Here is a 27,503-nt window from a genome sequence, read left to right on the forward strand (position 1 = left end):
GCCAAAATGAAATGTGTTTCTCCAACTCTAGTGCTATATTTCAACACTATGAGCTAATGTTATAAAAGTTCAAGTTCTAGGTTCTGTAAACTAAAATTTCTTTTTGACTAAAAAAAATAAAAATGAAACATGGATGGTTTAAATTGATTAAATATAATGTTCAAATTATCAAATTATTCGCCTAGATTGTAAACATATACACATCACAAAGTTCTAATAATCATCCATCAATTTAACATTCTAAGAATATTTTTGGGATTAAAAATGTAATTGCACATGACAAAAAGTATTTTGTTAAATTGTACTCCTTCCGTCCTACTTTGATAGTTTTGGTTCTTTTTTCACACAGTTTAAGAAAAAGTAGTTAACTTTGTTGGAACAATCAATTTAGGTAACTATTTTCCTAAAATACCCTCACATTAATTAGAATACAACTTTATGGGAGTTTGAATTAATGGTAAAAAAAGAATAAACTCTCATTAAATGAGGTAGGTTTATAGTAACAACAACTTACATTGAATAAGGGTATTTTAGGAAAATTAAAATACAACTACATTTTTCAATTGGAAAGTGGACTATAATTTGGACAGACGAAAAAAAAAAATAAGACTATCAAAGTGGGATGAAAGTGGGATGGAGGGAGTACTAAAATATGGGTTCTTATATTCCGTGCACTAAGGACACATGATGGACTGTAGTGTTTGTCTCTTTAATCTCTTTTTTTCTTCATTTTTCTTTAATTTGTTTTGGAGTAGTTTTGACTACTACTGTTAGCTGCATTCAATTTTAATAACTCTTTGCTGTGATCTTTTACAAATACAGAATACCCAAAATATACAATTGAAACAAAATTTTGGTTTACTTGAAAACCTAAAAAAATTATGTCGTCAGAAGTTGAATATAATTCAGCTTCTCAAGCATATCTTGCTGCAATTTAAGTGGTAAAAACATTCGTTCATCATGATAGAAAGGAAAGGTTGCATATTAAATGCTTTATTATGAGGCAAAACAAAAAAAAAAAAAAAAAACTTGAAATCGTCTTCTTCAGACAAGAATTTCACTTGCATGTAACTGCTCCACCTAAAAGGGTTACTATGGAAGTCCAGTGACTAGGTTTCAGACTGCAAGAGTTCTTGTAAGAATGCCTTCGAAAGTAATTCCAGGGCCAAATGCCAATATTAGTCCCCACTCCTCGTTTCCTTTCTGATCCTCCTTTCTTGCAATTTTATTCTCTTCTAACATGTATTCCAGCACATAAACAATTGTATTACTGCTAGCATTTCCAAAATCTGCTAAAGCCCTTCTACTGGCATTCAATTTCTCCGGCAGCAAATCCAGCTTCTTCTCCATTCTGTTCAGAATAGCAGGGCCACCAGGATGGACAGCCCAAAACATCTTGTTATAGTCCTTCTCAGAGTATCCAGCAACCTCCATCAATCTAGCGCAAAATCCTTCGATATTGTCCTCAATTATTTGAGGAAGTTCCCTGCCTAACTTGAAGCTGATACCCTCTTCTGTAAGCCTTCCGTCAATGATTTTCTCCGTGTCAGGCAAGAAATGCTGCATTGAGGTATGCAACTCGAACAGAGGCCTCTCTATGGATGGTTCAGGACTTGAGCCGACTATCATAGCTCCAGCACCATCGCCAAAGAGTGCAACGCCGACTAAATCGTAGGGTCTTTCAGCACTAGGTGGTCTGAATCCAATAATGGTAGTCTCAGAAGTAGCCAGCAATACTCTGCTCCCTGGATTGTTCTCAGCAATGTCCTTGGCTACCCGAATGCCAGCCACCCCTCCAGAACAGCCAGAAAAGTTGAGCATAACTCTCTGAGTTTCAGGTCGAAGCCCGAGTCCTTTTGCTAGGTATAGATCACCGCCAGGCAGTCTAACTTCACTTGAAGAAACGTATACTAAGTGCGTGATATCCGAAATAGGCCTTCCCCAATTCTTGATGCATGATTGCGCAGCTTCGATGGCCATCTCTGTTACCGCTGGATTGCAGATGTCCAGCCGTTGCTTCACGGTAGGAAGGCCTTCAACCACGAGCTCAGGGTACTGATTTAGGATCTCTTCCGACATTACCACATATCTTGTTTTCACCGTGGTCGTTTTGCCTGTATTGTGCCATAAGAACAACCTTGTTAGATCCCTTCAGATTTTTTGTACGTCAAAATGTACGTAAAATAAAGAACAGTAAACAGGGTTAATCAGAGCGAGATTACAGAGTCGAGTCAGCTTCTGCTTGAGGTCCGGGTCATCGCAGTTGGTGTTTCTGAAATATCCATCCACTAGGAACTCTTGCATGACAAGCTGGGGGGGAAAGGCCTTGCCCAGAGCAAGAATAGTAGCTTTTCCAGGAGTTACTACTGTCTTTGACCCATGCACGGCATCTTCGATCCCCATCCTGTCTTTCTTCTGGAAATATGTCTTAACAAATTTCTTGTGACAATACTTGGAAATTTCTTGTGACAATACAAAGGGCTACATCTATTTATACTTGCCTTTACTGGCTCCTCTTGAATTTTTTTTAGGAATTTCAGTTTTATCACCTAAAAGGTTGACAGGTAAGGTCCCATATTTTTCAATTGCAGACTGTAATGGATTAGTTCAGGAGCATGCGTTGCATGATTCATTCCAAAGGGCACTGGTATAGTTCTGGTTGAACATATTTCAGAGAAAGGAGCTCTATCTCCATGGCATGTGCACCTAATATTTGAAATAACCTTTTAGTGATAATGGTTGTAGTTTTGTAACATCCGTTGATTGTAAAAAATGTCAAGCAAGTAATGAGATGTTAAGCTTATTATTAACCAAACTAGCTTATCTGATGAACGTGTAGCGGCTTCTGCATCCCTTATTATATACAAGAAAACGGGAAAAGCAAAAACTGCGCATGCTTTAACCAGGAGAACATGGGAGTTGGCAAAGCAAGCTCCAATTTCAATAATCCAGCAACGTATCAAAGATTAATTCGCAATTGACAGGCTATAGTAACAGAAGCAAATAAACTATATCATGATTGACGTACTAACGGTTCCAAGACATTTTCAAGGGAACAGAGAAAGACAACATTTCATTGTTCCACTTGCAAGTCACACGGATTTATAACAAGACATTGAGAATGATCTCCTGGATTTCGTTTAATGAGCCATGAACAGGAAAATTCGGGATTGTTCAAACTTCAAAGTTCTGAAAGGCGCTTCCCATTAATGTAATCAACAATTTGCGTGACTGCTAGATCAAGTGCTGCAGTAACTGCCGCCAGATTTTGCAAGAACTCTTCAGCTGTTGGTTTGTCGCCATCAGTAATATCTGTCACTGCTTTGATAAATATTGCAGGTACTTTCAGAAGATCTCCCACATAGGCAATAGCTGCACCCTGAAAGGCATAAAAGTGTACACTGTGATAAAAATAAACCTGAATAAGAGCATCATTTTGCAGAACCAAGTCTACGAGTAATTTTCAGGAGTCATCAATTCTGCAGAAGACATCGCAGCTTTAAGATGGTTCACAAAGATCCAAGCTCAGATCCTTTAGTTCAATCACATTACGTCTTGTAGATATTGGATCTTCAAAGCACATTTCCATCAAAGTTCAGATTAAAATTAAAGAGTAAATTTTGAAATGTCGCAAGCAATAGTAATTACACCTAAAACTAATAAACACAGTAGTTGATCGATTAGAACTACCAAGATACTCAAAACACGAAAAAATGAATAAAAACATAGAACACATATGTATGAATGGATACCTTTTGAAAAGAAAAAATATTCAACAAAATCTTAATGAGCTGACAATCATGAGAAACTATATTAGCTTACTAAACTCTGCACAAGGGAGGGCCCAAAAACAAAAACCTAGTTGGTTAGATCTGGTTGAATGTACCAAAGTATGATTTTGCAATGACTACCTCCATGTCTTTGATTGTTGCATCATTTGCACTGATAGATGCTTCATCCTGAGGGGACATGTCCAGTGAATCACCAGTCGACAATTTGCCAACCTGAAAGATTACCAGCACCTTTCTATATTGTGTACGGGGGGGAGAAGATTGCATAATACAAGTATTGCAACAATTGGAGAATCTACTATCTCTGTCTTCCATATAACATGCTTATTAAGGAAATCTAAGTAGAAAGTTATGCTATAGTTATGGACCAATTAACAAGCCACAATCAAGTCAGTTGCAACTAAGAGGAGAAAAGTTGTCCTTCAGCATATATCCATAGTACATTTTAAGTTGGTATTTTGAATGATTTATGTAATTATCTTATTTCAGGTACCAAATAACGTTTTCATTCATTTTATGAGAATTAGGGATATAATCAATTTCAGCCGGAGCTTTTATAACTGGAAAAAGAACTCGCTGAAGACAAAGACATACCAGAGCTACCTGAGCCACTCCTGTACTTATTTATCACTCAGATGGGCAAAGAGGAAGGGCAGGGGAACCGAATTTGGGTCCACCAAAAAAAAAAAAAGAAGAAGCAATTTTGTCGCCCAAAATTTTTTTGCGAGTATATCTTCAATAGATGTTCAATATTCTTTACCCAATAACTCTTTATGAAAAGAAATAAACACATTAATATAAAAGAGAGCAAAAGCAAACAAAATAGAGGCATCAAATAATACAATGGGTAGATTGCAAAAAAGAAATTACTTTCAAATTGAGCTCCTTCAAAAGATTAGGAGTCTGAAATGCCTGTCTCAAACCAACTCCATAAAGATCAAATACCTGCAAACCAGAAGGCAATCAGGTGAAGACTTAAGTCAGTCCAGCTTCTAGCATTTTACATGTAATAAGAATCCAGCGGGTCAAGAATGTCTCTCAATGCCATAGAAATGAGAATGTCAAGCAAAAATTTGCCTTCCCGACAGCCATGTCCAGATCATACAAGTGATGCATTCCAGACTGCATGTCTACAAACCATCACGAAGTTAAGCATATTGAAAGGCATGACATGCAACTGTGCCTGGATTATCATGAAATCTAGTCAATGAGCCAATGCATGTCTATGAACCTCCGTTCTCGTGAAAAACCTCTGTGGTGTATTTGCTTCATGGGCTTCTCATTGAAAGGAATAGGCATCTCATTTCCATTCTCAACTTTCCCACGTTTCATAAAATAAAACACAAAATAATATCTAAGGCATGTGGTACATGAAGTCATCTGGTTCATGTGGTACACAAAACAAACTGGATTGGGCAATCTTTCACTTCTTCAGCAATTTCAGGCCCAGAAACCCCTCCTTTTTTAACTATCCGATCAAAGGATGGCTATTCCTTCATTAACATTGTCAAAGGCCCAGAAACCTGGCAATTTCAGGGTTTCTTTTGTCCGGTCAAAGGATGTCTATTCCTTCATTAACATTGTCAAACAAAGTTGGCCTGCAGTCTTTAACCATAAATAACTATCTTAGAGCTTGACTGATTTCACTGCAAGATGCACAATATACTACACTGTCACATTGTCCATAAGCTAACAAGCTGATACATGATATATCTCCATGACTGGGCATGCAGATTGTATAAAAAAAGGGAGATACGAAGAGGATTAGATGATGTTTTCTAAATCCAGTTTATAGTACTCCCACCTTCATAAGATTGGTATAAAAAATGTAAACCCCCTGGAACTTACAGGAATAGGTATTCTTCGATCATGGAAAGCAACGTCTGATGCAACAAACACATCACCTATGGAAGCACCTTTTGCCTAAAAAGATAGAGAGATTAATAGGATATTAAGTATTAAAAAAAAAGATCTAGAATAATCTCCAAAAGATGCCCTTTAATAGAACATGAACTCAGAATAAATGCCATGGTGTAAGGAAAATGCGAGTTCCTCAGAAAAGAATCTTACTTGAATTTAGAGGCAAATATAAATTACTAAAACAACACAAAATGAAAGAGAAAATAGAAGAAACACAAAGTACTGGAGAAAAGAAGAGACAAATATAAATGTAATGTATTTGACTGAACAGGAGGATAAACCTAATTGACCACCAAACAAAGCATATAGCTATAATGCGGTAAAGCAAAACACCCATGAGTATCGCATTCTACCAGAAGAATGAAACCACCTACAATGTGATCTCAGAACCGAACATGATAAGATAACGAGAACATGTTACTAGAACAAGAAACATACCTTAAACCCACCTGCAGTGCCCGCATTTATGATGAGGTCAGGTTGCAGAGCTAGAATAGAAGCATATGTGACCAGAGATGCAGAAACTGTGCCCACACTGTCGACCCCTACCGAAGATACAGTTAATAGACGGTAATTAATAGTTGATGTATCAATGACCAGATGCACTGCTCACTTAGAGCAGCAAATTCATCCTACAACAAATACTACAGGGTGGGTGATTTAGATTTCAATTGTTTCATTCATTTGAACATTGACACTACCCATGCACTGCATCATAAACACAAATGAGCTGGTCTGCTGTTTCGATAACTGCATCTCAAGTTAACTAAACTCTAATATTCCTCACTACTAGCTCAACCTAAAATTGTAGAACTGTCCAATACATCACATATGTCATAATTGAGTTGATTCATTGCTTTGTGTGTATCTAACGTGTTCTTGTATGCATAGTCTAGGAAAGGAGAAGCGTGTATCTACTCTTGAAAGGCCATGATATTTAGCATAACTGGGACTAGGACAACACAAATGAATGACCACTCTAGCAAATGTGTAAAACACAAACAATTTATTGATTTTATATGACATTGTTAATGTATTTTCTCCAAAAGAAGTTCTGGCTCGGATACTACTCACTAATTAGCACAACTCGAGATGGCAGAGAACAGCACCTCATTTACCTAACTAGAAGTATGAATCTGACATATCTTCAAGAACGAAATCAAAGCAAAGCATATCTCAGGTGAAATTTAATCAAGGAGGATATACTTCTAGAACATGGTCGTTTTACAACTCAAACAACAAGACTTGGAAGCATTCCAGCAAGGACAACTTATATTGACCACCTCCCTCAACCCTTCTCATTTTATTGTCCTACTTCTAGTAATATAGAACTTCATTCCACAAATATATTGCTTTCTGATTCCAAAAATAGACAAAGAGAAACAGAAAACAGACAAATTGTTGCTTCCAAAAATTAGAATAAGCTACGTCAAATGACCGGGTATAAAATCAACTCCATAGACACAAACAACTACTGGCACTACACGGAGAAATTATAACCCACCCAAAGCTGTATCTTTTCCAGGACAGACAATATTAATCTTCAGATCTTTATAGTTGCCATGGTAACGCAACCAAGGGACCCCTTTTGGGAACCTGCATAATCCACACAGAGAAGTTAATTTTGAGGGAAATTAAGAACTGTGGTTACCACTGAGGAAAAATACAAACTTGGTCATCCCGGCTCCAACAAATTAAGCATCATAGCATCAAAGATGAACAGAGCTTGAATGGATGATATAACAGCAAGAAAATGATTTCTAATGCATTCCAATGATAAGCATTCGCACACAACACCCATAAAGCTCAAATTAAGGCTGTTTCCTGAAACACTTAAGCTCTGACTCTGGAGATTTCAAAGTTTGAATTCTTAAAATATTGAATCTTTTTCCTAACAATGGCTTAAAGAAATGGGCAAAACCCTGAGATAATTCACACTACCAATCGGTTAGTTGTTATACCCGGTGCATCAGATAATCCATACTTTTGAACATGAGCTATTCATCCAAGATAAGATTTTTATGATGAGACAGCAAAAGTAACATCTTGTTGCTCCTCTATAAAGCATGCATCAAACTCGGCAAAAAATTTTTTTTTTGACAACAAAAGGACAAAATAAGTAAAGTAAATATTCACAATAACATACTTCCAAAAAGTAAGATGGGAAAGATGAAGTACCCGGAATCAGCGTCCTCGGTGAGCTGGAACTTATTCACCAACGGCAGCGCCTCTGTCTGCATAGCTGCCCATTCCCCCGCAAATTCAACCAATTAAAAAAAAAGGGTAGATCAACTATTAGTTCAGTTGCACTTTAATTCTCTCCTCTTTTTTTTCTGAAAAAAATTTTTAGATTTTTTTTGAGGAAAACTGTAAAAGCAAAAAGTCACATACCGATGATGAGCAGGAGACTGGAGATAGGGCGGGTCGCTGTTTGGGAAGCCATGGACTCCTCTTTGACTCCTTGTGATCTATCATCTTGAGGAGTAGGAGCCATGGCTGATTTTCTTGTTTTCTTGACTATTCTTTATTTAGTTAATAGTTTATTGTCTGCAATCATACATAGAAGCACTCGGAGAAAGCCACGGGGTTGAAGAGATTTTCAGGATGCATAGGAGAGGCAGCCCGAAGGGGACGGGCATTGGAGTCATTTGACCACGCTTTCATGATTGCAAATCTTTCTTACCATTTATTATTTAAAATAATTATAAAGGGGAAAGACCCTCGCTAAAGGGTTTGGAAATCATATAAAGGAATGAACCCTTATTTATTGCTTGGGTTAAGTCTATTGGAATGTAAATTTTGGAATCATTTCTAAAAAATCAAGACTTATCCCATTTCCGAGCAAATTGGAAGGTTTTGAACAAAACCCTCAACTTATTCCCTCAGACAATATTTATGATAGACCTACCCTCTCTTTCTCTCCATCACACACCGCACCTTCTATTCTTCTTTTTCGTCAGATTTCCTATCTCTTCTTCTTCATCATATAGTATTCATCTCTTATCCAAAATTTCTTGAAAAAAAAAATCTAAAGTAGATCTAAATAGGATAGGAATGGGCAAATATTTTCAGCGATAAAGAGGAGTAGATTTCAAGTTAGGGATAGAAATTCGGTAAGAAGCAAGGACCGATTGGACAGCGACAAAGAGCAGTGGGTTTTGACTCTCCATAGACAGCGAATTCTGGAGTTGAAGAGTCTAAACAAGGATCAACTGCATTGAAAATCTCTTCTTGTCTCCGATGTTGCCGCTTTCATAGGGAAGCTCGATGACTTTAAACTCATCAAATAATCCGTACAGATAATGTCTTGAAATGCCCATGAAGGGAACAAAAACCTTGTCTCCACCGAGAAGGGAGAAGTTCTGCTTACGAGTACTTGTAATATCAAATTTGTTTAAATATGAAAACTTGGTTAAATAGCGTATTAAATACAAAACCTGCCAATTTCCCATAAAGAGCTGGTATGTTATGGGCAATTTCTTTTTTTTCTTTTAACTTTCACATATTTAATTTATGTTAAATACAAAACATACTAGTTTTCCTTTGGGCACTATTTAATCAATTTTTCCTATAAAGAGTTGGTATGTTTCCCATAAAGAGGTGGTACAAAACATACTACAAAACCTGCCAGTTTCCCATAAAAAACTGGTATATTATGTGCTATTTAACCAATTTTTCATATTTAAACAAATTTATGAAAATTAAAAGCGTTTGTATTCCTTGAACGCATTCCTTGGATGCGTTTTTCACCATTTGGGAAGAGATTCAAAAATCGTCACCCTTTGGGAAGCTAGTTTAAAAACTCCCTCCTTTTGCGAATTTACTCCTTGTTAATGCAGCCACTATATTTATTTTCTAGTATTAATTTTTTTTATGGTTTATGATTTTCTTATGTTTTATCAAAAAGTTAATAATTATTGTAGTTACAATTATGGAGATGTTAATTTGTTATATGTGTAATTCTTTTGTTTTATAAGAATTGTTATATCAGGGGTAATTTTGAAATTTAATTGCATTTAATTCTGAAACACTCATCAAACCAAGCATCAGGAATTGGAATGATGCTAATTCCAATGTGTGAACCAAGCTATATATTGGAATGAAAAGTTTAATTCCAAAACCAGAGTCTATGATTCCATTTCCATTTTCGATTCCAATCTGTGAAACAAGCAGCCTCAAATTTCAAAAAAAAAAATAATAGTAATTTTTTGGATTGGAAGATTTGCGAAAAAAATTTCAAAATTTTTTTCTACTTACATCATAAACACAATTTCCAACCACCTTTTTATCTTACATACATTACATCACAAAAAGTACTATAATAATTATTTCAAATAAATATTTCAAATAACCTCCTATCCAAACAAACTAGTTTTGATCAAACAAAAAAAAAGAAGTGCAATTTGTGAGTTTTATTAACCTATCACGATATATATATATTTTTTGGATGAATTGGCAACATCTAAACACTCTTCCTACTCTAATCTATATTAGAAAAAGGTCTGATTGGGCCACGAGTAGTTAAAACTTAAAAGAAAAAAATACCTACTTTAGACCAAAGGAATATATTACCATATGTCCTTTAGATTAAATCCTTGTAAAGTACATAAAATTTTTAAGTTACCCCACTTCAATATTAATTACTAATTTTCACAACACTGTGTGAAAGTGAGTCATTTAAATGCAAATCTTTTGAATTTGGCTCCTCAAACATGACGTTCATCCTGGCCACTTATAATCTTCGCTTTTGTGCTTAAGAAGTCGAATGGCAACGAAATAAATGAACTGGGAACCATTCTGGAGTTTCCCGTGGCTCTCAAAACGATATAGATTTTTGTTCCTTTGGCACGTTAAAGTAATCCAACCTCTTAAAGGTTCCTCGGGTTTCTGTATAAGACAACATCCTTCGTTGTTTTGGCATGTGCTAAGGGTTATTTTGAGCTCGTCAATCGTCATAAGCTCGAGTGATGGCAGCATAACAAATTTCTTCTGCTTTTGATTTCTCCCCTTCTGCTTCTGCTTCTGCTGCGTTTTCTCTCCTTTTCTTTACAGGGTAGGAGTAATAGAAGGAGGGAGGGGGGGGGGGCGGGAGCTTGACTAATTTGGATAGACTAATAGGCGGCCTTTACAAAGGAATTGCACGTATGCATACCATTTACATGCAAGAATGTACAATACGCTGTACCAGAAATGGGATATTCAACAGTAGCAAACCAAAGAATTTGAGCACTGACTATCAGAAATTAAAGGTAGTCAGTGCACAAATTACAAGATCAGGCCAACTTGACTCAAGCGTAACTCACAATGAACATGATTAGCAAAGAAGGTTTCAGTAAAACTGATCAAAACCGAAAACCAGATATTTTGTAAGTTAAATATACCATAATTGGGAGCAGACTCCAATGAGGAGGATCTATCCTGGAGCCCCCATTTGGCAGCATTGGGAAAGTGTCAGGAAGAGGCATCTCACAGTTCTCACCATTGAAATAGATTCTTCTAGGAAAAGCCCATCCATTTCGAAGAGTAAATGAATCCATATCCTTGCGCAAAAGAATCTCTGTAGTAACTGAACCCACTTGCACTTTATCTGCTTGTAGCAGTTCGTCATTGTAGTATTCAATACCCCAGAAGAGAGCAACCTCATCTGCAAAACTTCCATAAATGAGAACTAGAAACAGACTCATGCCCGCTAGGATAAAACCCAAAAGGAGGAGGAATTTCTTCAATGATTTTATAGGAAGTAATAACTCGGTTCCTTTCCAAGATATGATAGATGTTCTTGCAGTACTTGCAAGTACCTGGAACACCAATAGTAGGAAGAACTATGCTATTGAAGCTGTAACTGGTGCTGTTTTGGCTAAAACCTGGATGCTGAACCAACACATTCCAGTTTGAGTAATTTCTCCCCAGATTGTAATTGGAGATTGTCAGTTTGACCCTCCAGTGATCCAGGAAGTTGTTCTTAATATGCCAGTGAACCCGAAGAGGACACATATGGTCAGTGCATTGGAGTATATCGGTATCGCTCACCAAATCTGAGGGAGACATGCCTTGACTATTGTGCATAAAGCAAATACAAGAACAAAAGTAAAGAACTTCCAAGTTAATTCTGACAATGAACCAATGATAGGAGAAAGCAATGAACTCATTTAGTTGCAGCCTTTTCAGTACTTCTATTGGCAGCATACCTTGTGCACAGTGTTCTACTCTGATCAGCTTCCCTGCATCCGCAGCTGCAGTTCGGACATGCAGTAATGGCAGCATTGTAAAATGTTGAGAGTGAAACACAACAGACTGGCGTCTTGTTAGCCAAATAACTCGAGAATGTGCATGTTGATTTCCATGTCCCTGCCAATATCAAATTTTAGTTTAAGAATGCACCTAAACGAAGTGGCAAAACATTGAGGGCCTACTGTTGTGTGTTTAACCGATAAGAAACCGATGAATGAAGAAAGTCTTAACTCAGGTACATCGTTCTCTGAAATCCTTTATGCTCTATATCACTCAATATAGCAAGTCAGCATAACTGTGACATGCATGTTTTAGCACAGTTCGACTTGCTTAGTGCTAATCCAACATTGTATTATATTTATCAACCTGATACAAGTAATTGCTTAAATGCGAATTCTCATTTGTCAGTTGCATTTAAACAGTCCTCTGCAGTTACATAGATGTTGAGAGAAGTGATAAAAACAGGTGAACCATCCACTTTTGAGAATTTTTTCTTGTGATGCTATTGACTGTTAAAATTTTGGAAGTGACATTAAGTACTCACTGTAAACTTGCTCCTCTCTTCTACCACCGATGACTGAAGAAACTGCAGGATCAGTATCGATGATTGGACTGCATGTGTAACCTGGTCCTGGAGCAAGTAGGGTAAGGTTAAGAGGCCTGTAACCAGTGGAATTTCCTCCTAAATTGCCAACTGTCATCTCAAAGGATGAGAATGACTTTGAAGGATCGATAGCCCAGGCATCAAGTATGCCACCTTTGCAACAAGCATCTGACCTGTTCTGTGGCAGTGCATCTGGCATCCAATCGAGTATATCAGGAAATTTCTTGCAGGAATGCGGTGTCTGAAACTTGAAAGACGAACAGTTCCCTTGATGTGTAGCAAAAGCACCAGACATTGACCAAATAACTTCATTTTGAGACCAAGTCCACCCAATTCTCCACCCAGGCTTGTCCACATGCCGGTACAAATAGAAATTTTGGATGGTTACTCTTGCCTAGAAACATAGTCATGTGGAAGAAGAAACTAATTAATCGGATTATACGCAACCAAATTCAAGAATGGCAAACTCAAAGTTATTAGTTCTGCTGTAGATTCAAATTGATCATTTGAAAGATGCATAGATGTACTGAATCGGAGACTAATGTGGCTTCCAAAGCAGCACATGTTCGCACGAGTTCATAAATGATTCAACAGACAGATCCCGGAAAACAATGATTATAGGTGATCCAATTATAAGAGAGGCTACATTTTATTTCTTGCCTTGTAGCATTTTGATTATCATTCTTTCCCTTAAAGTGGCACTTCTTTAACAGAACTATGCTGGCATACTGCTAGCAGAAATTACTAGGAGCAAATCATGTTAAGGTCAATGCTTGCAATGGGACACCTGAATGACTAAGGAGCATACGCGGTGGAGGTAGCAACTCACAGTTAAAATGAACGAAATAAAATTTAAAGGAGCCAGAAACAGAAGGCTTATGATCATGATACTAACCACATAGCCATCAGATGTATACTGCAATATGTCAAAGGAGACTGTAATGTTTCCATTTGGATCCAGAGGGTCGTAACAATCTGCAATCAACTTAGCACAGATGGATCATCAATTACAGAAAGAACTAAATTTAACTCTCAAATAAAGAACTGATTCAAGAAAAAGAGAAGTGCCTGATAATCTGCAGATTATGATCACTAGTAATACATAAAACAGGTTTGAACAACACAATCGATAAAGTAGCAACTCCATATCTCTTGGAGAACGGAGGATTTGGAATAAATGGACATGGTTGTGGTCAAATGAGACAGAAAACACCTATACCGAGGTACCGGATTTTCTATAAATGCTTTCTAGATAAGTCCATCACTTGATCCCATGCTCTATGCAACTCTAGAATACTTCATTAAAGGCTTTCTAACATGTGGCTGTTTAAGAATGTTTCTAATGGGTACCTAATAAGCACTCGTCACAAAGATCCATCGTTTGAAATGAAAACATCACCTGACCCGTTGCAAACGGGCAAATTAACCATGCCAGGTTAAATGAATCCCATAAATTAACCATGTCAGATTCCCTTCGTGACGACACTTGCCACAAAGCAGCAGAAGACGTAAAAGTTTGGAGAACCCATTTCGTCTTATCCACCATTATTAATCCGGCACCCATTATATTATTGTAACAATGCCGCGAAAATTAACTTGTTTGCATAATTCTAGTAATAGCACACTGTACTTTTGGTGCTGTTGCTTGTACTAGGTAAGACGAATTAGTCAACGGTTGAAATTGTCTCTTCTTTAAACATCGTTTAAAGAGTATCATTATTCTTGGTTTTTTGTTTCACAGCTTCTGAAAACATCCTATAATGAAAAGGAATCCCCCTAAGAATATTTCTCGGAATAAAAAAATTTTAGAACGGATTCAAAATCAGACAAGTTCGTTCTTTTCTGTCAAGATTGGCAATTACGTACATCTGATCTGATTGCATGCATAAGCCAAAACCGTATGCTGCCTCTAGGCATTTCGCCTGTTCCCGAGCAGGCATCAATCAGTTTTTGATGTAGCTAATTAATCCTGATTTTTACTTAGAAGTCAGAAGAAAAAATTACACGAGTTAAGAAAAATGAGGTTAACTTGAATGGTGAAAAACATCGAAAAAGATTAGCATTTTAATAATCGAAGGTATGGCTGCAAATGGAAACTGATTTTTTGAAATTATGATTCACTAAAGGCTTTATTTGGATTGAGAAATTGATAAATAATTTGAAATTCACCCAAATCACTCTATTTGTTTGGATTACTTAAGATGCATTTAGATTTGTAATTCATCAATTATCAAAATACATTTTAAATACTGTAATAATTAGCGATTTACAAATTCAAATATCTCTTAAATAATTTAAACAACTAGAAGGATTTATAAGAATTTCAAATCTTTCGTCAAATCTTTCGATTCATACGCAGCCTTACAGTCTCTCATGAATCATGATGATCAAGGAAATTGTGGAAGAATCACAATTTGATAGCCATATCATTGAATTTATAGCCACGAAATTCGTAATTCATCAATTGCGCTGTTATATCCTCCCCCAAGAGAATACCAAAAGAAAAAGAAGAAAAATATTTGTTCGGCTGCTAATTTTTATACAACGGGGTCTCTTTCAAGCTAAAGCTCTTTATCAATGCACAAAAATGAAAAAAAAAAAGGGTTAATTTTAGAAAGATACAGTCGTCTGAAAGCTTAATTTTGTCATGTTATAGACAGCACTTGGATGTAACTAATAATCTGCAGCTCCATTTTCGAGAGTGAAAACACAACGAAATTGAAATTGAGGAAAATTCAAATCCCTTTTTAAAAAAAAAAAAAAAAAAAAGAATCCCAAGACCTTGGTTAGGTTCTTAGGTTTGCCTTTCTCATAGTGTAATTATAATAGAAACGTTATCGTAGTTTACATCTGCAAAGAGACGGCAAATCAAACGGGAAAGAAAAAAAAAGAAGTCTAAGCACCTTCTAAAATGTACCAACACTGTATTTGTGGGTAGAGGATGAACACAAATATGAACCTCTTCGTCACTCTCTCTCTCTCTCTCTACCCAGTTATCTGTCAGTTCACAGTCATTGTGAAATAATCAAAATGTTCATAACTGCGTCATTTTGTTTATGATGAATAGATAAGCATATATGAAAATCAACTGTGTCTAAGAATGTCTCATCATTCAGTTTGCACAAAACATTTTAGTCAATTTAGTCAATGACAATAATCATAACCCAAATTCAGTCAATTTAGTTTGAATTTGTGTATAACCAAAAGAGATGATGGTGTGCATTTATGAATTTGAACGAATTTGATCTCAAATGTAATTTTAAAATTATGTCTATTAATGCATGATTAGGATTGAAAAATGAATCAAATTACTCGATATTCGAATTGAGTTCTGTTTAATAAGAACCCGTTCGAATTTCGATCGCCAACTAGTCAAGGTAAATTTAAACAACATTTTATGTTCGATAACATTCAAATTCGATAAAAAAAAAATTCGTTCAAATTCGATTTAACAAATAAACAAGTCAGATTTGACACAAAATTTTAAACTCGTTAAAATAATCAAACAAATATAAACACTAGAGTGTTCAGATTGATTAGGTTGTTTACACCCCTATGCATAATAGAGGGAAGTTTTCTCCATTAAAATGCAGAGTGCCCAAGCCAACTACATGTCCAAAAAAAAAAAAAAAAAAAATTGAGATCACCTAAATTAAAAAGAAAAAAGGGAATCGCGGACTGTTTCATCTGGAAGTGGAGAAACCTTTACGTCAATTTGAGTTAATGGTGCTCGACTACTTTTGAGAAATTTATTCCTGATACATGCTCGTCATGTTGAAGAAACGGTACGGCAGAGTCAGTATTGTGCAGCTATTAGCCTATTACCTCAAAAAAAAAAAAAAGAATCTCCATTTTGCGCGATAATTTTAATTGAGGGGGTTCCGTTCCAAGTCTAAAATTACTTTTTTATCTTTGAAAAATGGTTACTGTCTAAAATCATATTCTAATACAGTCCTTAATGGATAATATAGAAATGGAGTTGTCTGAAAGGCTAGCTAATTTATATTAGTCTGTATTATTTGAAATATTATTTGGAATAATTACTGTAGCACTTTTTGTGATGTGATGTATGTGAGATAAAAAGGTGGTTGGGAATATAAAAAATGGGTTGGAAAATGTGTTTATGATGCAAGCGAAATATTATTTGGGATAAGTTTTGTATCCAAATACTCCCAGTATTATTGTGGGTGAGAACAAGGACAAAGCTCCGCGCATGTAAACATAAATTTCAATCGTTATCTCCACCACATCAGCTGCTAAGATTTGTTTCTGAAAACCTTTTTTAAATTTATCGAGTGTTTTCTCGCCGACGTGAAATAAATAAATAAATAAATGGGCTGCTGATTTCTGGTAAAAATTCGAGTAGTTAATGTGCTAAATTACTACTAACTTTTTTTACTATTGGATGACAACCCATCACCAACCAGAAATTAATCCTTCACAATAAATCTAGGAGCTTTTTTTACAGGGTGCACCCTCCACGATTTTAAGAATCGTATTAACCTTTTTCCTCATTTCTGGATTCTACAATTAATGGAAGAGACTCTGGATAGGTTTAATTGGCATAGTGGAAGAGACTGTATGATGTGTTTTTTCTTTTTCCTTCTTTTGAAACAGTTCAGTTTCTACTGAATTGATGGGTATAATCTCGTCGACTTCTAATACCACTGTATAGTGGTCCAATTCCTTTCGTTCTCACTTTAATAGTTTTGGTTTTTTTTTCTACACAGCAGTTTAAGAAAAATTATTTAATTTTATTGAAAGAGTAAATATAGTTAACTATTTTTTTAAAATGCCTTTACATTAATATTAAGAGTGTGACTAATCACTACAGCTTTATATTAATTACAACACTAGTATTATAAAAACTTGTATCATTCAAACCATGAATCCAAGCAATTATTGAATAAAGTAGGTTATATTAACTTATAACAAAGTACATTAATATTTCAGAAAAATTACAAATTAATTATATTTTTTAATTTAATTTGAAATAAATAAAAAAGGAAAGCAAGAATGTCAAAATAGGTTAGAAGAAGTATTAATTATGTCTCCCTTTTGGTTGAATCTAACCCACAATAGTTAACATTTCTTGACCGTGTAATTAAATGTACTTTTCATATGCCTGGTTAAATCGAACTGATTAATACTGGCGAAGTAAAAGTGGTAACATCCTGCATTAGCAATATTTACAATAAAACTGTCACTAATGTTTGAGACCTCAATCGTCACGCACCTCTCCCCTAGGAAAAACTAGCAAGCACAAAGTACCTAAGAAGCATAGAAGATAGAAGAAAAGGCAAAAACTATTAGCAGTTCCACCATTGCATATCATCACAAGCTATTTAATTCTGACGATCTGGCTCCACTTTTTGCGGTTCATCATCCCCATCCATACTTATTTGCAGTTGGGAAGGATACTGACCTGGAACAACATATTAATTACATGTGCTCTACCTATCGCTACAGTTGTGGTCCGTCGAGTTGACACTTTTTTCACTTTTATTGAGGAGCAGCTTTTAACTCATTACTTGTTCTTTTTCAATTGAGTTCTAATTAACGCTGAAACTGAGTGTAATTTGAGATAAACACTAGCATACTGCTTTTTTTACTTCAAAAAAAGAATGAATCAAGTTAGCAAATGCAACCGAATGACCGATGTTTGATCGATGTATAACCAATCTCTCAAGTTTTAGCTTGAGTACTACTACTTTGCAGTGATTGACAAAAGATTGACACTGGACTTCACATCTGTCTTAATACTGCCTTTTTAACTCTAAATTTGGTCTCCCGTTATGTCTTTTCAGGTATATACGCTCACCCCTGACCTCAAAGTATTCGCACAGTCAAAGCATTCTGTGTTCGAGGTTAAAGGCATAAGCAAATTCCCATGCACAGCAACGAAAAGGGAAATATGGCTGGTTTGTTAATGAGTATGAAAAAGCAGTTGCTATGTTGTTGCTACCATCACCAATTAGTGCAGCCACGTTAATATAGTCCTTTTTTATTCTTGAACTTTCAACTACCAAAAAGTAGGACCGAATTTATTGGAGGAGAAGGGCAGCTGAATAAGTACTTTCTGATCTATATGTATATGGGAGACATATGAGTTTTCTCATTCTGATCCTTTTCAGTTTTCAAGAGTAGCGTTCTAGCTAAGCCAAAAGTATATGAACTAGCCATGGAGAACGCTTTTCCGAAAGGTTTGGTGTGCTGAACTTGAAGATGCTTTCCTGACGAATTAAAACTATAACAACAATCAGTTCATAGAAGTATCACCAAAGCAAATTGAACCCAATGACGGCCAAGATGATCAATCGTCAAGTGGTGCAAGAGCAAACAACAATAGTAAATGCATGCCCCCTTATTCATATGTGTGTTGAAAGTTGGAAACTCATTGCCCACTTGTGGCCAGACTACTTCAATTGAATGTGTCAAATTGTGACAAATAAGGGATCATTGATGACAGAAAGTTGGAATACATACTATTATTGATTATAAAAATTCCATACCTATTGCTGAACCCATCAATGGGTATCCAGATCCTATTTTGCAAGACTTTTCTTGGAATAGTTTATAACAGGCACTGAAAATCACTGCAACTAATACTCCTTAGTCAAGGAAGCATGTGCTTGTAGCACACCTTTTCTGAATTTTCTATGCTCCCCACTTTATAGTTACCGTATTACTGAAAAGATAAAGACGTAAAGCAAATATAATCGCTAATGAAAAACATAGAGGAGAAGTAACTAAAATGCACTAGTGAATCGTGGACAAATAAATTCTGAGCCACTTCAAGCACGAGAAATCAAATTGTAGGGTTTGTATCACCTGTCACTTGTGAATAATGTATGTTCCACGCTTCTTGCTACAATTATTTTTAAGTGACATTAATATTGAGTATTGACAGCTTTGTAAAGCAAGTCCTCATGGATAGCCTCTATGCCATTAGACAGTGGGCTTTGCTAGAAGTTGACTTGGTCGCTATAAATAGCGCAACAGGCTCAATTATAAGTTACAAACTAGCAAAAGAAACATATGTGTTAGAAGCAAATTTCTGATAGCTGATTGAGTAGATGGCTGCAGATGCTGGAAATGTATACGTTAACATGGAAGAAGAAAGCCATGCTGCCGGAAATAGAATACAACCTATGTCTATTGCTCCCGCGTAAGTATCTCATAACTTCACCACCACTGCTACTTGCACTTAAATAATTTGTCTGTTCTCCATTTTTAGTCTTTGTCAGTTTTATTGAAAATCTCCTGACTTCTTGCACGAATTTGCAACATACTTTTTTGCAGACCAGCACAGTGGACTGCTGATGAAAAGAAACAATCATCTTTCAGCATAAGCGAAAGGCTAGGCTTGGACGAGTTTCTCTCCTTAAATGTTAGTGATAATCTTTCAACGGACTGACCCGTTTTGCAGTTCAAGCTGCGTTCATTCGGATTGGAATTGTGTAACACAAGGCTTTATTTCTTTTGCTCGTATCTTGATCAAATTTCACGTTGGGTTGATATATAACTTTGATGCAGGTCTGGAGAGCATCTGTAGGGGAACTTCTTGGCTCAGCCGTTTTGGTCTTCATGATTGACACCATAGTCATATCAACCATCGAGACAGATGTGAAAATGCCAAACCTGATTTTGTCAATTCTCGTGGCCATTATCATCGCGATTCTTCTACTAGCCGTGCATCCAGTTTCTGGAGGCCACATAAACCCCATCATCTCATTCTCCGCGGCATTAGTCGGGCTTATCTCAATGTCGCGCGCCATAATCTACATCATCGCTCAATGTGCGGGCGGCGTGCTAGGGGCACTAGCACTTAAAGCGGTGGTTAGCAGTAACATCGAAAGAACCTTCTCACTGGGAGGTTGCACCCTCACCGTAATAGCGCCGGGTCCCCAAGGGCCAGTGATAATAGGCCTGGAGACTGCCCAGGCGTTTTGGCTCGAGGTCTTTTGTAGCTTCGTGTTCTTGTTCGCTTCAGTCTGGATGGCATACGACCATCGTCAGAGAAACTCCATTGGCCTGATTCCTGTTTTCTCAATCATCGGAATCGTGCTGGGTCTTCTGGTGTTTGTATCGACGACAGTCACTGCTACTAAGGGTTATGCGGGCGCGGGGATGAACCCTGCTAGGTGTTTCGGCGCAGCAGTTGTTAGAGGAGGCCACCTGTGGGAGGAGCACTGGATATTCTGGGCAGGGCCTGCTGTAGCTTGTTTTGCATTCTACGTTTACACGCTGATCATTCCTAATAATCATTTTCATGCAGAAGGGTTCAAGCATGATTTCTTTGGCATCCTAAGGACTATTAGCAGGCTGGAACGTTAAACATGGTAGAAATTTACCAGGATGGAGTTGTTGCCTTAGCCTATAGCTAAAAAGGGGAAGACGATGTATGATACTTTCCTATATATATGTGACTGTGATCGGTGATCATATTCGTACTAACAAGCTAAACTTTCTGTATTTCGATGGAGAATTTCTTCTATGATAGTAAACCCTTGTATGGTATTTACTTCCAATCGTGTCAAGTGTAAACGGATGCTGTTCCCAAGGGAACAGATTATGAATGTCAAACTTCCTATGGTGTCGGGTGTAAACTGATGCTGTTCCCAAGAGATTGAGCTGTGGATGTAAATGGTGCCATGCCATGTCCCAACTAAAAAGATATTTTGCCTGCCGAAATTGTTGAGCATTAAGTTCAAAATTTTTAATACGCGACCGCTGGCGCCTCAATAATTAGTTGCATGTCTGATGTCTAAATTTCATCTTCTTGTTAACGATCGCCCTTGCATTTTGCCTTCACCTTTTTCGTCTTTCGGGTTGAGAAGAAAGAAATCAGTAAGGTTCCAAGGCCCACAAGAATAGAATACAATATCACAGATCTTCTGCATGCAAATGAGAATAGGCCGTCTGAATAATCGGACCGACTCATTCATCAACACTTCCAAGTGGCCTTTTTGACGTGCAAGTCAATTTGGGAATTTATATATATTCAACAATCGCATTTATGAGTTTACCAATTAGGAAAATCAGAAATACAAAGTTTATCGTATTTGGAAATTGAGAATTTCAACTTGCATGAGTTTATCCTTTCAAAAAATTTCGAAATTTAACACGTACTAATTTTCGTTAAATGTTACGAAACCCAACCCCTTTAATAACCGGGACATTAACCAAATAGCTTTAAGATCCCCGATTTAACAAACCAATACATTTAATATATATATGATAAAAAGGTGATTGAAAAATATATTTACGAAAAATATAAAAAAAAATTTTGGATAAAAATTACATTCCAAATAAGGTCCAGCGTTGCGGTTGGCGTCTGCTCTAGCTCACCATCCATCACCATAATTGCAGGGGGCCCGGAGGGCCTTTCGGGTTGAAAGTTGAAACACTTTTGAGGTCCTTTATATCGTTAACTCCTTGTCGATATTGCTTCGTGTTTAAGCTGCGTCTTACCCTCGTCTGAGGGAATCCGAAAGTGCCAAGTCATCAATTGATTGCTTAATCATCAATTATTCAGCTGTGCTATGCGTCCTTGTATTTGTATCAACCACAGTCGACTCACAATCACAATCGAAAGGCGCAACGGATCTTGTATATTACTCAGTTAATAATTATTGAATTTTTAAAAAAATAAAAAATTAAATTATGATATTTATAAAGGAGAAATAACGATATAATAAAAAATGAGATAGAAAATGGCACAATGAGTGGGATAGAATATCTATTGTGATAAAAAAGAGAAGGGGGTATACAATAAGTGGGAGGTATTTATAAGTTTAGGGACTTAAATGTCCCATTTTGAAGTTTAGGGACTGAAGTGGATAATCGTCCAAAGTTTGGGGGGATAAAGTGGTATTAACCCTTGATTTTTCTCAAAAGAATTCTGATGCCCTGAAACAAACATCCAAAGGAATAAAAGAAAAAGGGAAAAAATAAATGATTCCAAAATCAATCAAAATTATACTCCCTCCGTCCCGTTTTATTAGTCTTGTTTTCCTTTTTCGTCTGTCCCAAATTGTAGTTCACTTTCCCATTAAGGAATGTAGTAATCTTTCAAATTATCTAAAATACCCTTATTAAATATCTTGTTATTAATACATTGTTATTAAATACTAACCCACTACATTGAATACATTGAGCTTTTCCAATACATAGATAAATGAAAAGTCTATCTTTGTTATTTATTGGCACTATTGGCAGTAATTGAAACAATCAGGGTGCACTATTGGCGGTAGCTGTAACTGATATTAATTGGCACTCTTCGTGATTAGCATAAGGGTATTTTAGGAAATTATTAATCTAAATTTATGTTTCCAACCAAATTAATTACACTTTCTTAATCTGTGTGAAAAAAAAACCAAGACTAACAAAACGGGACGGAGGGAGTAATAAGCATTATCCCTTTTATTTATTATACATCGATTAAACTCTTTTCTCAAAAAAAAGAATTGATGACCTCTACAAATGAATATTGTAAACAAGTTATAGTCTCTCATATTTGGGTTGTAATTTGCTCAATAAATTATTTAATTAACTCATAAAATAATATTTTTTGTATGCATATAAAAATGAAAAATAAAAAAATATATATATATGCAAGGCACGTCAAGTGCCCAAGCTTAACCTGTGGATTCTTGAACCTTTGGCCTAATGGTTCTATATATAAGCTTATAACAGCATTCCGATCCTCTTTTGATTCGATCAAAAGATTATCCTAATCTTTAGAAATGGATTGGCATGGAGTCCACTATCAATGGGTTGACAGATTTTTTGCCCACTTCTAGTAAATATAGTGTAATAACGGCATACCCTAACCTAATCGGTAAAATTGGTTTAATAACACCATAAGAGCCCATTCAACCGTTCTAAAGTTCAAAGCCTTTCAACACACACACACACACACACAAAAAGGCCTGCGCACACAAAACAAGAATAAATAGCATGACAATGACCCAACCAAAAAAAGAAAAGGAAAGGAAAACAGGAATGAAATGAAATGCTCTTCAAATTTTCTAAATTCTTTCTTATTGGATAATGAGCCGTTACTAGAATATTTCTTCTCATGACGATCGAATATTTCAATTCTGGTCATAGGGTCGGACTAGAACATCAAATCTCTGAAGAGAAAGATTGTCATATTGTAGTAGGCCTGGAAACAAGAACAACTTGTTTTGGCATTGTAAATTTGCACCTCATCCATATTCTGTATCCAGAACGAAATCATCTACGTAGCTTAAAAGTCATCTGTGTTCAATTTTAGTCGTTAAAAGTTACAAGGCCTATTATTCCTGCTTTCTTCATAATTCAACGGGTCATATTTGTCAACAGCATTATGAAGAAGGAGCTTCCAAAAGCGTGGAGGAGGACGCAAGCGGCACATGCACGGCAGAGTTTGTGGTCCTTTTGGTGGAAACAGATATTGGATTGCCTTCCAGTTGCAGCATGGTACTCCCAAGTATTTCAGTCAGAAGCTTCTTAAACTCATCTTCTTTAACCAACTTCCTGTCATCCGCATCTAACTTCTTGAAAGCTTCATTTATGATTTTGTCGATCTGCAGAGATTAGCTAAAGCGTTTGGTAAGATGAGCTTAAGACCGGAGAACCTCTAATCAGCCTGAAAAGTACCCAGTTGGAGGTGAAACTGCACCAAGCTTGAAGACTGTTCCTTTTACACATTAAGCCAAACACAGATTCTATAAATAGGTCAAAAAGCTAATCGATTAACTTGTACATAGCTATTTCTTCAATTATCCCTTACTATGATTTCCCAATTGGAACGGCAAATCTCATCTCATAATAAGTAGTAAAAATGAGCTAACCTCGAAGAGAAATTTCTAAAATTATGATGAATTTTAAAAAAATTCTACAAAGGGGGCATTTTGAGTGTGGGGTTCTGTCCAAGGGATCTTCGCATTCAGCAAATGCGAGCTCTCTCAACTCGCATTTGCTGAATGCGAAGTCTCTTGAATTTTCCTCCAACGAAATCCAAAAAAAAAAAGAAAAAAGAAAACCAGACCTCGCATTTATGAAATGCGAGGTCAGTTACCTCGCATCTCTTAAATGCGAGGTCACTGTGCTCAGACCGCAGACCGCAGAATGCGATCTCATCTCAAAGCTCAGACCGCAGAATTCTGGCATGATGCCAGGAATACCGGAGATGGCACGGGCGTGTTACTAGTGCTGCTTACACCTCCCATGTCCTTGGTCTTGTGGAGAAGGAATGTTCCAGACAGGATAGTCACAAAGCCACATACTTCAGAGACAATTTGAGATGCACAGCCACGAATTTGAAAGCCATTTGCGAAGGGAAAAGAAAATGTGCAGCGCAAAGGGTCACAAAATTGGTTGGGGATGACTGCTGAGGCAGAAATGGCAGCTGGTTGGGGTGCAAATGGCGTCTGGTGGAAGCTCAACAATGGCGGACAACAACCGACGAGAAAGAAAGAGATTGAGGGAGTTTGGGCAATTTCCTCTTGGAAGCTTGGACTGCTGTCTAGCTACGCAAAAGACGAGAGAGTGAGCTGGGTGTGCAAAGTTTCGTTCCAATTTCTGCCCCTCTGCTTATGGATTTGAATGCCGAATGTTTGACGTAAAGAACGGAGCTCTGTTTTTGGGTTTAGGTGAAAGAGACAGAGAAATGCGAGGTACCTTTTTTTTTTTTTTTTTTTTAAATGTATCCTAGCTCGCATTTGCCGAATGCGAGCTAAGTAAGTTCGCATTCAACAAATGCGAACAACCTCATTTTAGAAACGCCTCCACCAATAGCCTTACTTGTAGAAACTCTTTTTTTTTCATCATAATTCAAGAATTTACTCTAACCTCGAAAGACTGATCGATTACCTGATCAACAGCACCCAGTGGGCCTAAGCCAGATGATGGGACCAGAACATCCAGAGCAACACGCAGATATTGTTTTGACAATTTTGCACTGCGATCTCTTGGAATCAAGGGCTTGCCATATCGGCTGCAACAACTTGGCCGAGTCATAACGGGTTAACAATATGATACCGTTACCCGCATCGCCTCTGAAACCAAGTCGGACACATATCGCCGAGAACTCTCCGATATGCAATAATATGATACAGAATCGTCGAATAGTGGCGAGAACTTGGCGATATCTACTGTTATGAATCGGAAACAAGAGAAAGGAAAATTTCAAGACACAAACCTATAGCTAAATACTAAAGCTTTCCCACCCCTGTGACATGAAACAAAACAAAATGAAATGTCACGCAAAAGGACGTTCATAGAGCTTCTGGAAAGTTTTTATTCCTGCAACTTCAGCCGATGAATGCATCACATTTCACGTACATATCAATCAAGGAAGTCCCTAAATGTATATGAAAATCTAAACCAGTTCTGGTGCTCATCCGATGAACGCACTTTCCCAGCCAAAACATGATAACTCTGCATGCACAAGACTAAGAAAAGAAAACAAACAGTATCCAAAGCAAATTTGATAGGTATGTAAAAAGAATAAAAATATGTTCTTACTATATTTGATAGAATTCAAAAGTTATACATAATTTATGAATTTTAATATTTTCGTGACATTTATTATTGTTGTTTTTTTATTTTAGAAAATTGAGATCAATCACCTAGGCACTTCTGTTGATCAATGTAGGTGAAAATGCTTATTGAGAATATGGTGAAAATGCTTGCTTCTTTATGTCTTTATATTTTATAACATTATTTGATAGGTATTTGTTTCTTTTGCTCGATTGAAGTAAACACTGCTACTTTCTTTATGTATTGGGATTCCTATTGTGTTATTTAAGATATGATGGTTTTACTCTTATATTTAATTTTTGATGTCATATAAAATAGGATTAGAAGACACACTTGATGCTAAAATCTTTTACTACTAATGCTATAGGTTTATGGTAATGGCAGCATTACTTTATTTAAATAATTAGTAACTATATATGATAATGTAGATATTTAGTAAACTTAATTTGATAATTGTGTTTGTTATCCTAGTTTCTATTTTTAGTAATTTTTTTCAGAGTTTTTTAAAACTTTTATATACTATAATTGGCATATCACTCATACGCTGCGACGAATGTGAAACAATCACGACCGCGAGGTGATCACGATGGGCGACAGGGAACCATGCTTGGAATAGTTTGTAAAGAAGTATCCAGAGCCTGTTGAGGAACAAATTGGTGCACCTCAATGTCCAAGCACAATGTATGAAATCATTTCAACACTTTCAAAAGACTTGCCATATAATTTATTTCTTCTTAGATAAGTTGGACAAACTTGAGACGAAGATGATAAAGATACCAATATTTGCACGGGCCCATAGCTAAATTAGAATCCACTAGAAAAGAGTTATCACTAATAACGTGCACAGAAGACAACATAAGTTGGATGCCACTGTTCTTAATTTACCACCAGCAGAAATTATTGGTGTGTTTGGGCAAGAGATTATTTGTCCAAATATATTTATTTACATTATTATTACAATTTTCAATACACATTTTTATCTCACATACATCACATCACAAAAAGTGCTGCAGTAAAAATATCTCAATATTAATATTAATGTTACTTTACCAACCTTATCCAGCTCAAATTTGTTGGATAGCAATCTTCTTATTCCGATCCTATCAAATGTATTCTCAGTATGTGCAACAATTACGGACTGCTCTTTCAGAAGTTTTGCAACAGTCCCTGCGACATTCTTGAACTCACCAAGAATGTAGTCAAATGAGACAGAAAACACCTAGATGAGCTATATCACCGAGGTACCGAATTTTCTATAAATGCTGTCTAGATAAGTCCATCACTTGATCTCATCCTTTACGTAACTCTAATTTTTCTATTGGGTACTCAACGGCACTCGTTAGAAGGATCCATCGTTTAAAATGGAAAATAGCCCCTCTGTGACGAGTACCCATTACAAACAGGCAAAGTAATGTCAAGTTAAATTC

General features: G+C 36.5%; 5 protein-coding genes across 5 annotated transcripts; 1 reads left to right on the plus strand and 4 right to left on the minus strand.

Moving 5' to 3' along the window:
- Nucleotides 1–1,066: 1,066 nt before the first annotated feature.
- LOC140037204 (type III polyketide synthase B-like) lies at nucleotides 1,067–2,403 on the minus strand. The gene is made up of 2 exons (XM_072081391.1): nucleotides 2,223–2,403; nucleotides 1,067–2,114 (listed from the first exon to the last, which is right to left on the minus strand). The coding sequence occupies exons 1-2, from the start codon at nucleotides 2,401–2,403 to the stop codon at nucleotides 1,117–1,119; spliced, it is 1,179 nt and encodes a 392-aa protein (XP_071937492.1). The 3' UTR covers nucleotides 1,067–1,116.
- A 494-nt stretch (nucleotides 2,404–2,897) lies between these two features.
- LOC140036729 (5'-methylthioadenosine/S-adenosylhomocysteine nucleosidase-like) lies at nucleotides 2,898–8,345 on the minus strand. Its single transcript, XM_072079240.1, has 8 exons — nucleotides 8,103–8,345; nucleotides 7,890–7,953; nucleotides 7,216–7,307; nucleotides 6,150–6,256; nucleotides 5,640–5,714; nucleotides 4,662–4,736; nucleotides 3,912–4,004; nucleotides 2,898–3,379 (listed from the first exon to the last, which is right to left on the minus strand). Exons 1-8 carry the CDS (start codon nucleotides 8,203–8,205, stop codon nucleotides 3,182–3,184), a joined length of 807 nt encoding a protein of 268 aa, XP_071935341.1. The 5' UTR covers nucleotides 8,206–8,345; the 3' UTR covers nucleotides 2,898–3,181.
- A 2,490-nt stretch (nucleotides 8,346–10,835) lies between these two features.
- LOC113728640 (COBRA-like protein 1) lies at nucleotides 10,836–13,758 on the minus strand. Its single transcript, XM_072081393.1, has 6 exons — nucleotides 13,615–13,758; nucleotides 13,442–13,521; nucleotides 12,487–12,940; nucleotides 11,900–12,059; nucleotides 11,510–11,766; nucleotides 10,836–11,355 (listed from the first exon to the last, which is right to left on the minus strand). Exons 1-6 carry the CDS (start codon nucleotides 13,691–13,693, stop codon nucleotides 11,054–11,056), a joined length of 1,332 nt encoding a protein of 443 aa, XP_071937494.1. The 5' UTR covers nucleotides 13,694–13,758; the 3' UTR covers nucleotides 10,836–11,053.
- Nucleotides 13,759–19,553: 5,795 nt separating this feature from the next.
- Nucleotides 19,554–21,077, plus strand: LOC140036730 (uncharacterized). Its single transcript, XM_072079241.1, has 3 exons — nucleotides 19,554–19,714; nucleotides 19,849–19,936; nucleotides 20,083–21,077. The coding sequence occupies exons 1-3, from the start codon at nucleotides 19,623–19,625 to the stop codon at nucleotides 20,881–20,883; spliced, it is 981 nt and encodes a 326-aa protein (XP_071935342.1). The 5' UTR covers nucleotides 19,554–19,622; the 3' UTR covers nucleotides 20,884–21,077.
- Nucleotides 21,078–23,897: 2,820 nt separating this feature from the next.
- Nucleotides 23,898–27,470, minus strand: LOC140036125 (uncharacterized). The gene is made up of 5 exons (XM_072077410.1): nucleotides 27,467–27,470; nucleotides 27,131–27,243; nucleotides 26,662–26,714; nucleotides 25,408–25,531; nucleotides 23,898–24,119 (listed from the first exon to the last, which is right to left on the minus strand). Exons 1-5 carry the CDS (start codon nucleotides 27,468–27,470, stop codon nucleotides 23,898–23,900), a joined length of 516 nt encoding a protein of 171 aa, XP_071933511.1.
- Nucleotides 27,471–27,503: the final 33 nt, after the last annotated feature.

The sequence above is a fragment of the Coffea arabica genome, chromosome 2e (genome assembly GCF_036785885.1).
Source record: "Coffea arabica cultivar ET-39 chromosome 2e, Coffea Arabica ET-39 HiFi, whole genome shotgun sequence".
Taxonomy (NCBI): domain Eukaryota; kingdom Viridiplantae; phylum Streptophyta; class Magnoliopsida; order Gentianales; family Rubiaceae; genus Coffea; species Coffea arabica.

Bases quoted from the DNA above. Each gene is read 5' to 3' on its own strand.
- LOC140037204 (XM_072081391.1), bottom strand. From the start codon at position 2,403: ATGGGGATCGAAGATGCCGTGCATGGGTCAAAGACAGTAGTAACTCCT. The intron at 2,115-2,222 runs GTAATCTCGCTC...GGCACAATACAG, and splicing joins GCAGAAGCTGACTCGACTCT to GCAAAACGACCACGGTGAAA.
- LOC140036729 (XM_072079240.1), bottom strand. From the start codon at position 8,205: ATGGCTCCTACTCCTCAAGATGATAGATCACAAGGAGTCAAAGAGGAG. The intron at 7,954-8,102 runs GTATGTGACTTT...GGGAATGGGCAG, and splicing joins CAGTCTCCTGCTCATCATCG to CTATGCAGACAGAGGCGCTG. The intron at 5,715-6,149 runs GTATGTTTCTTG...CTATCTTTTTAG, and splicing joins GCACTGCAGGTGGGTTTAAG to GCAAAAGGTGCTTCCATAGG.
- LOC113728640 (XM_072081393.1), bottom strand. From the start codon at position 13,693: ATGGAGTTGCTACTTTATCGATTGTGTTGTTCAAACCTGTTTTATGTA. The intron at 12,941-13,441 runs GTTAGTATCATG...CTATGTTTCTAG, and splicing joins ATACATCTGATGGCTATGTG to GCAAGAGTAACCATCCAAAA. The intron at 12,060-12,486 runs GTGAGTACTTAA...TGATATTGGCAG, and splicing joins AAGAGAGGAGCAAGTTTACA to GGACATGGAAATCAACATGC.
- LOC140036730 (XM_072079241.1), top strand. From the start codon at position 19,623: ATGGCTGCAGATGCTGGAAATGTATACGTTAACATGGAAGAAGAAAGC. The intron at 19,715-19,848 runs GTAAGTATCTCA...ACTTTTTTGCAG, and splicing joins CCTATGTCTATTGCTCCCGC to ACCAGCACAGTGGACTGCTG. The intron at 19,937-20,082 runs GTTAGTGATAAT...ACTTTGATGCAG, and splicing joins ACGAGTTTCTCTCCTTAAAT to GTCTGGAGAGCATCTGTAGG.
- LOC140036125 (XM_072077410.1), bottom strand. The intron at 26,715-27,130 runs GTTGGTAAAGTA...GTTCCTCAACAG, and splicing joins ACAAATTTGAGCTGGATAAG to GCTCTGGATACTTCTTTACA. The intron at 25,532-26,661 runs GTGATCACCTCG...AAGTTGTTGCAG, and splicing joins ATGGTTCCCTGTCGCCCATC to CCGATATGGCAAGCCCTTGA.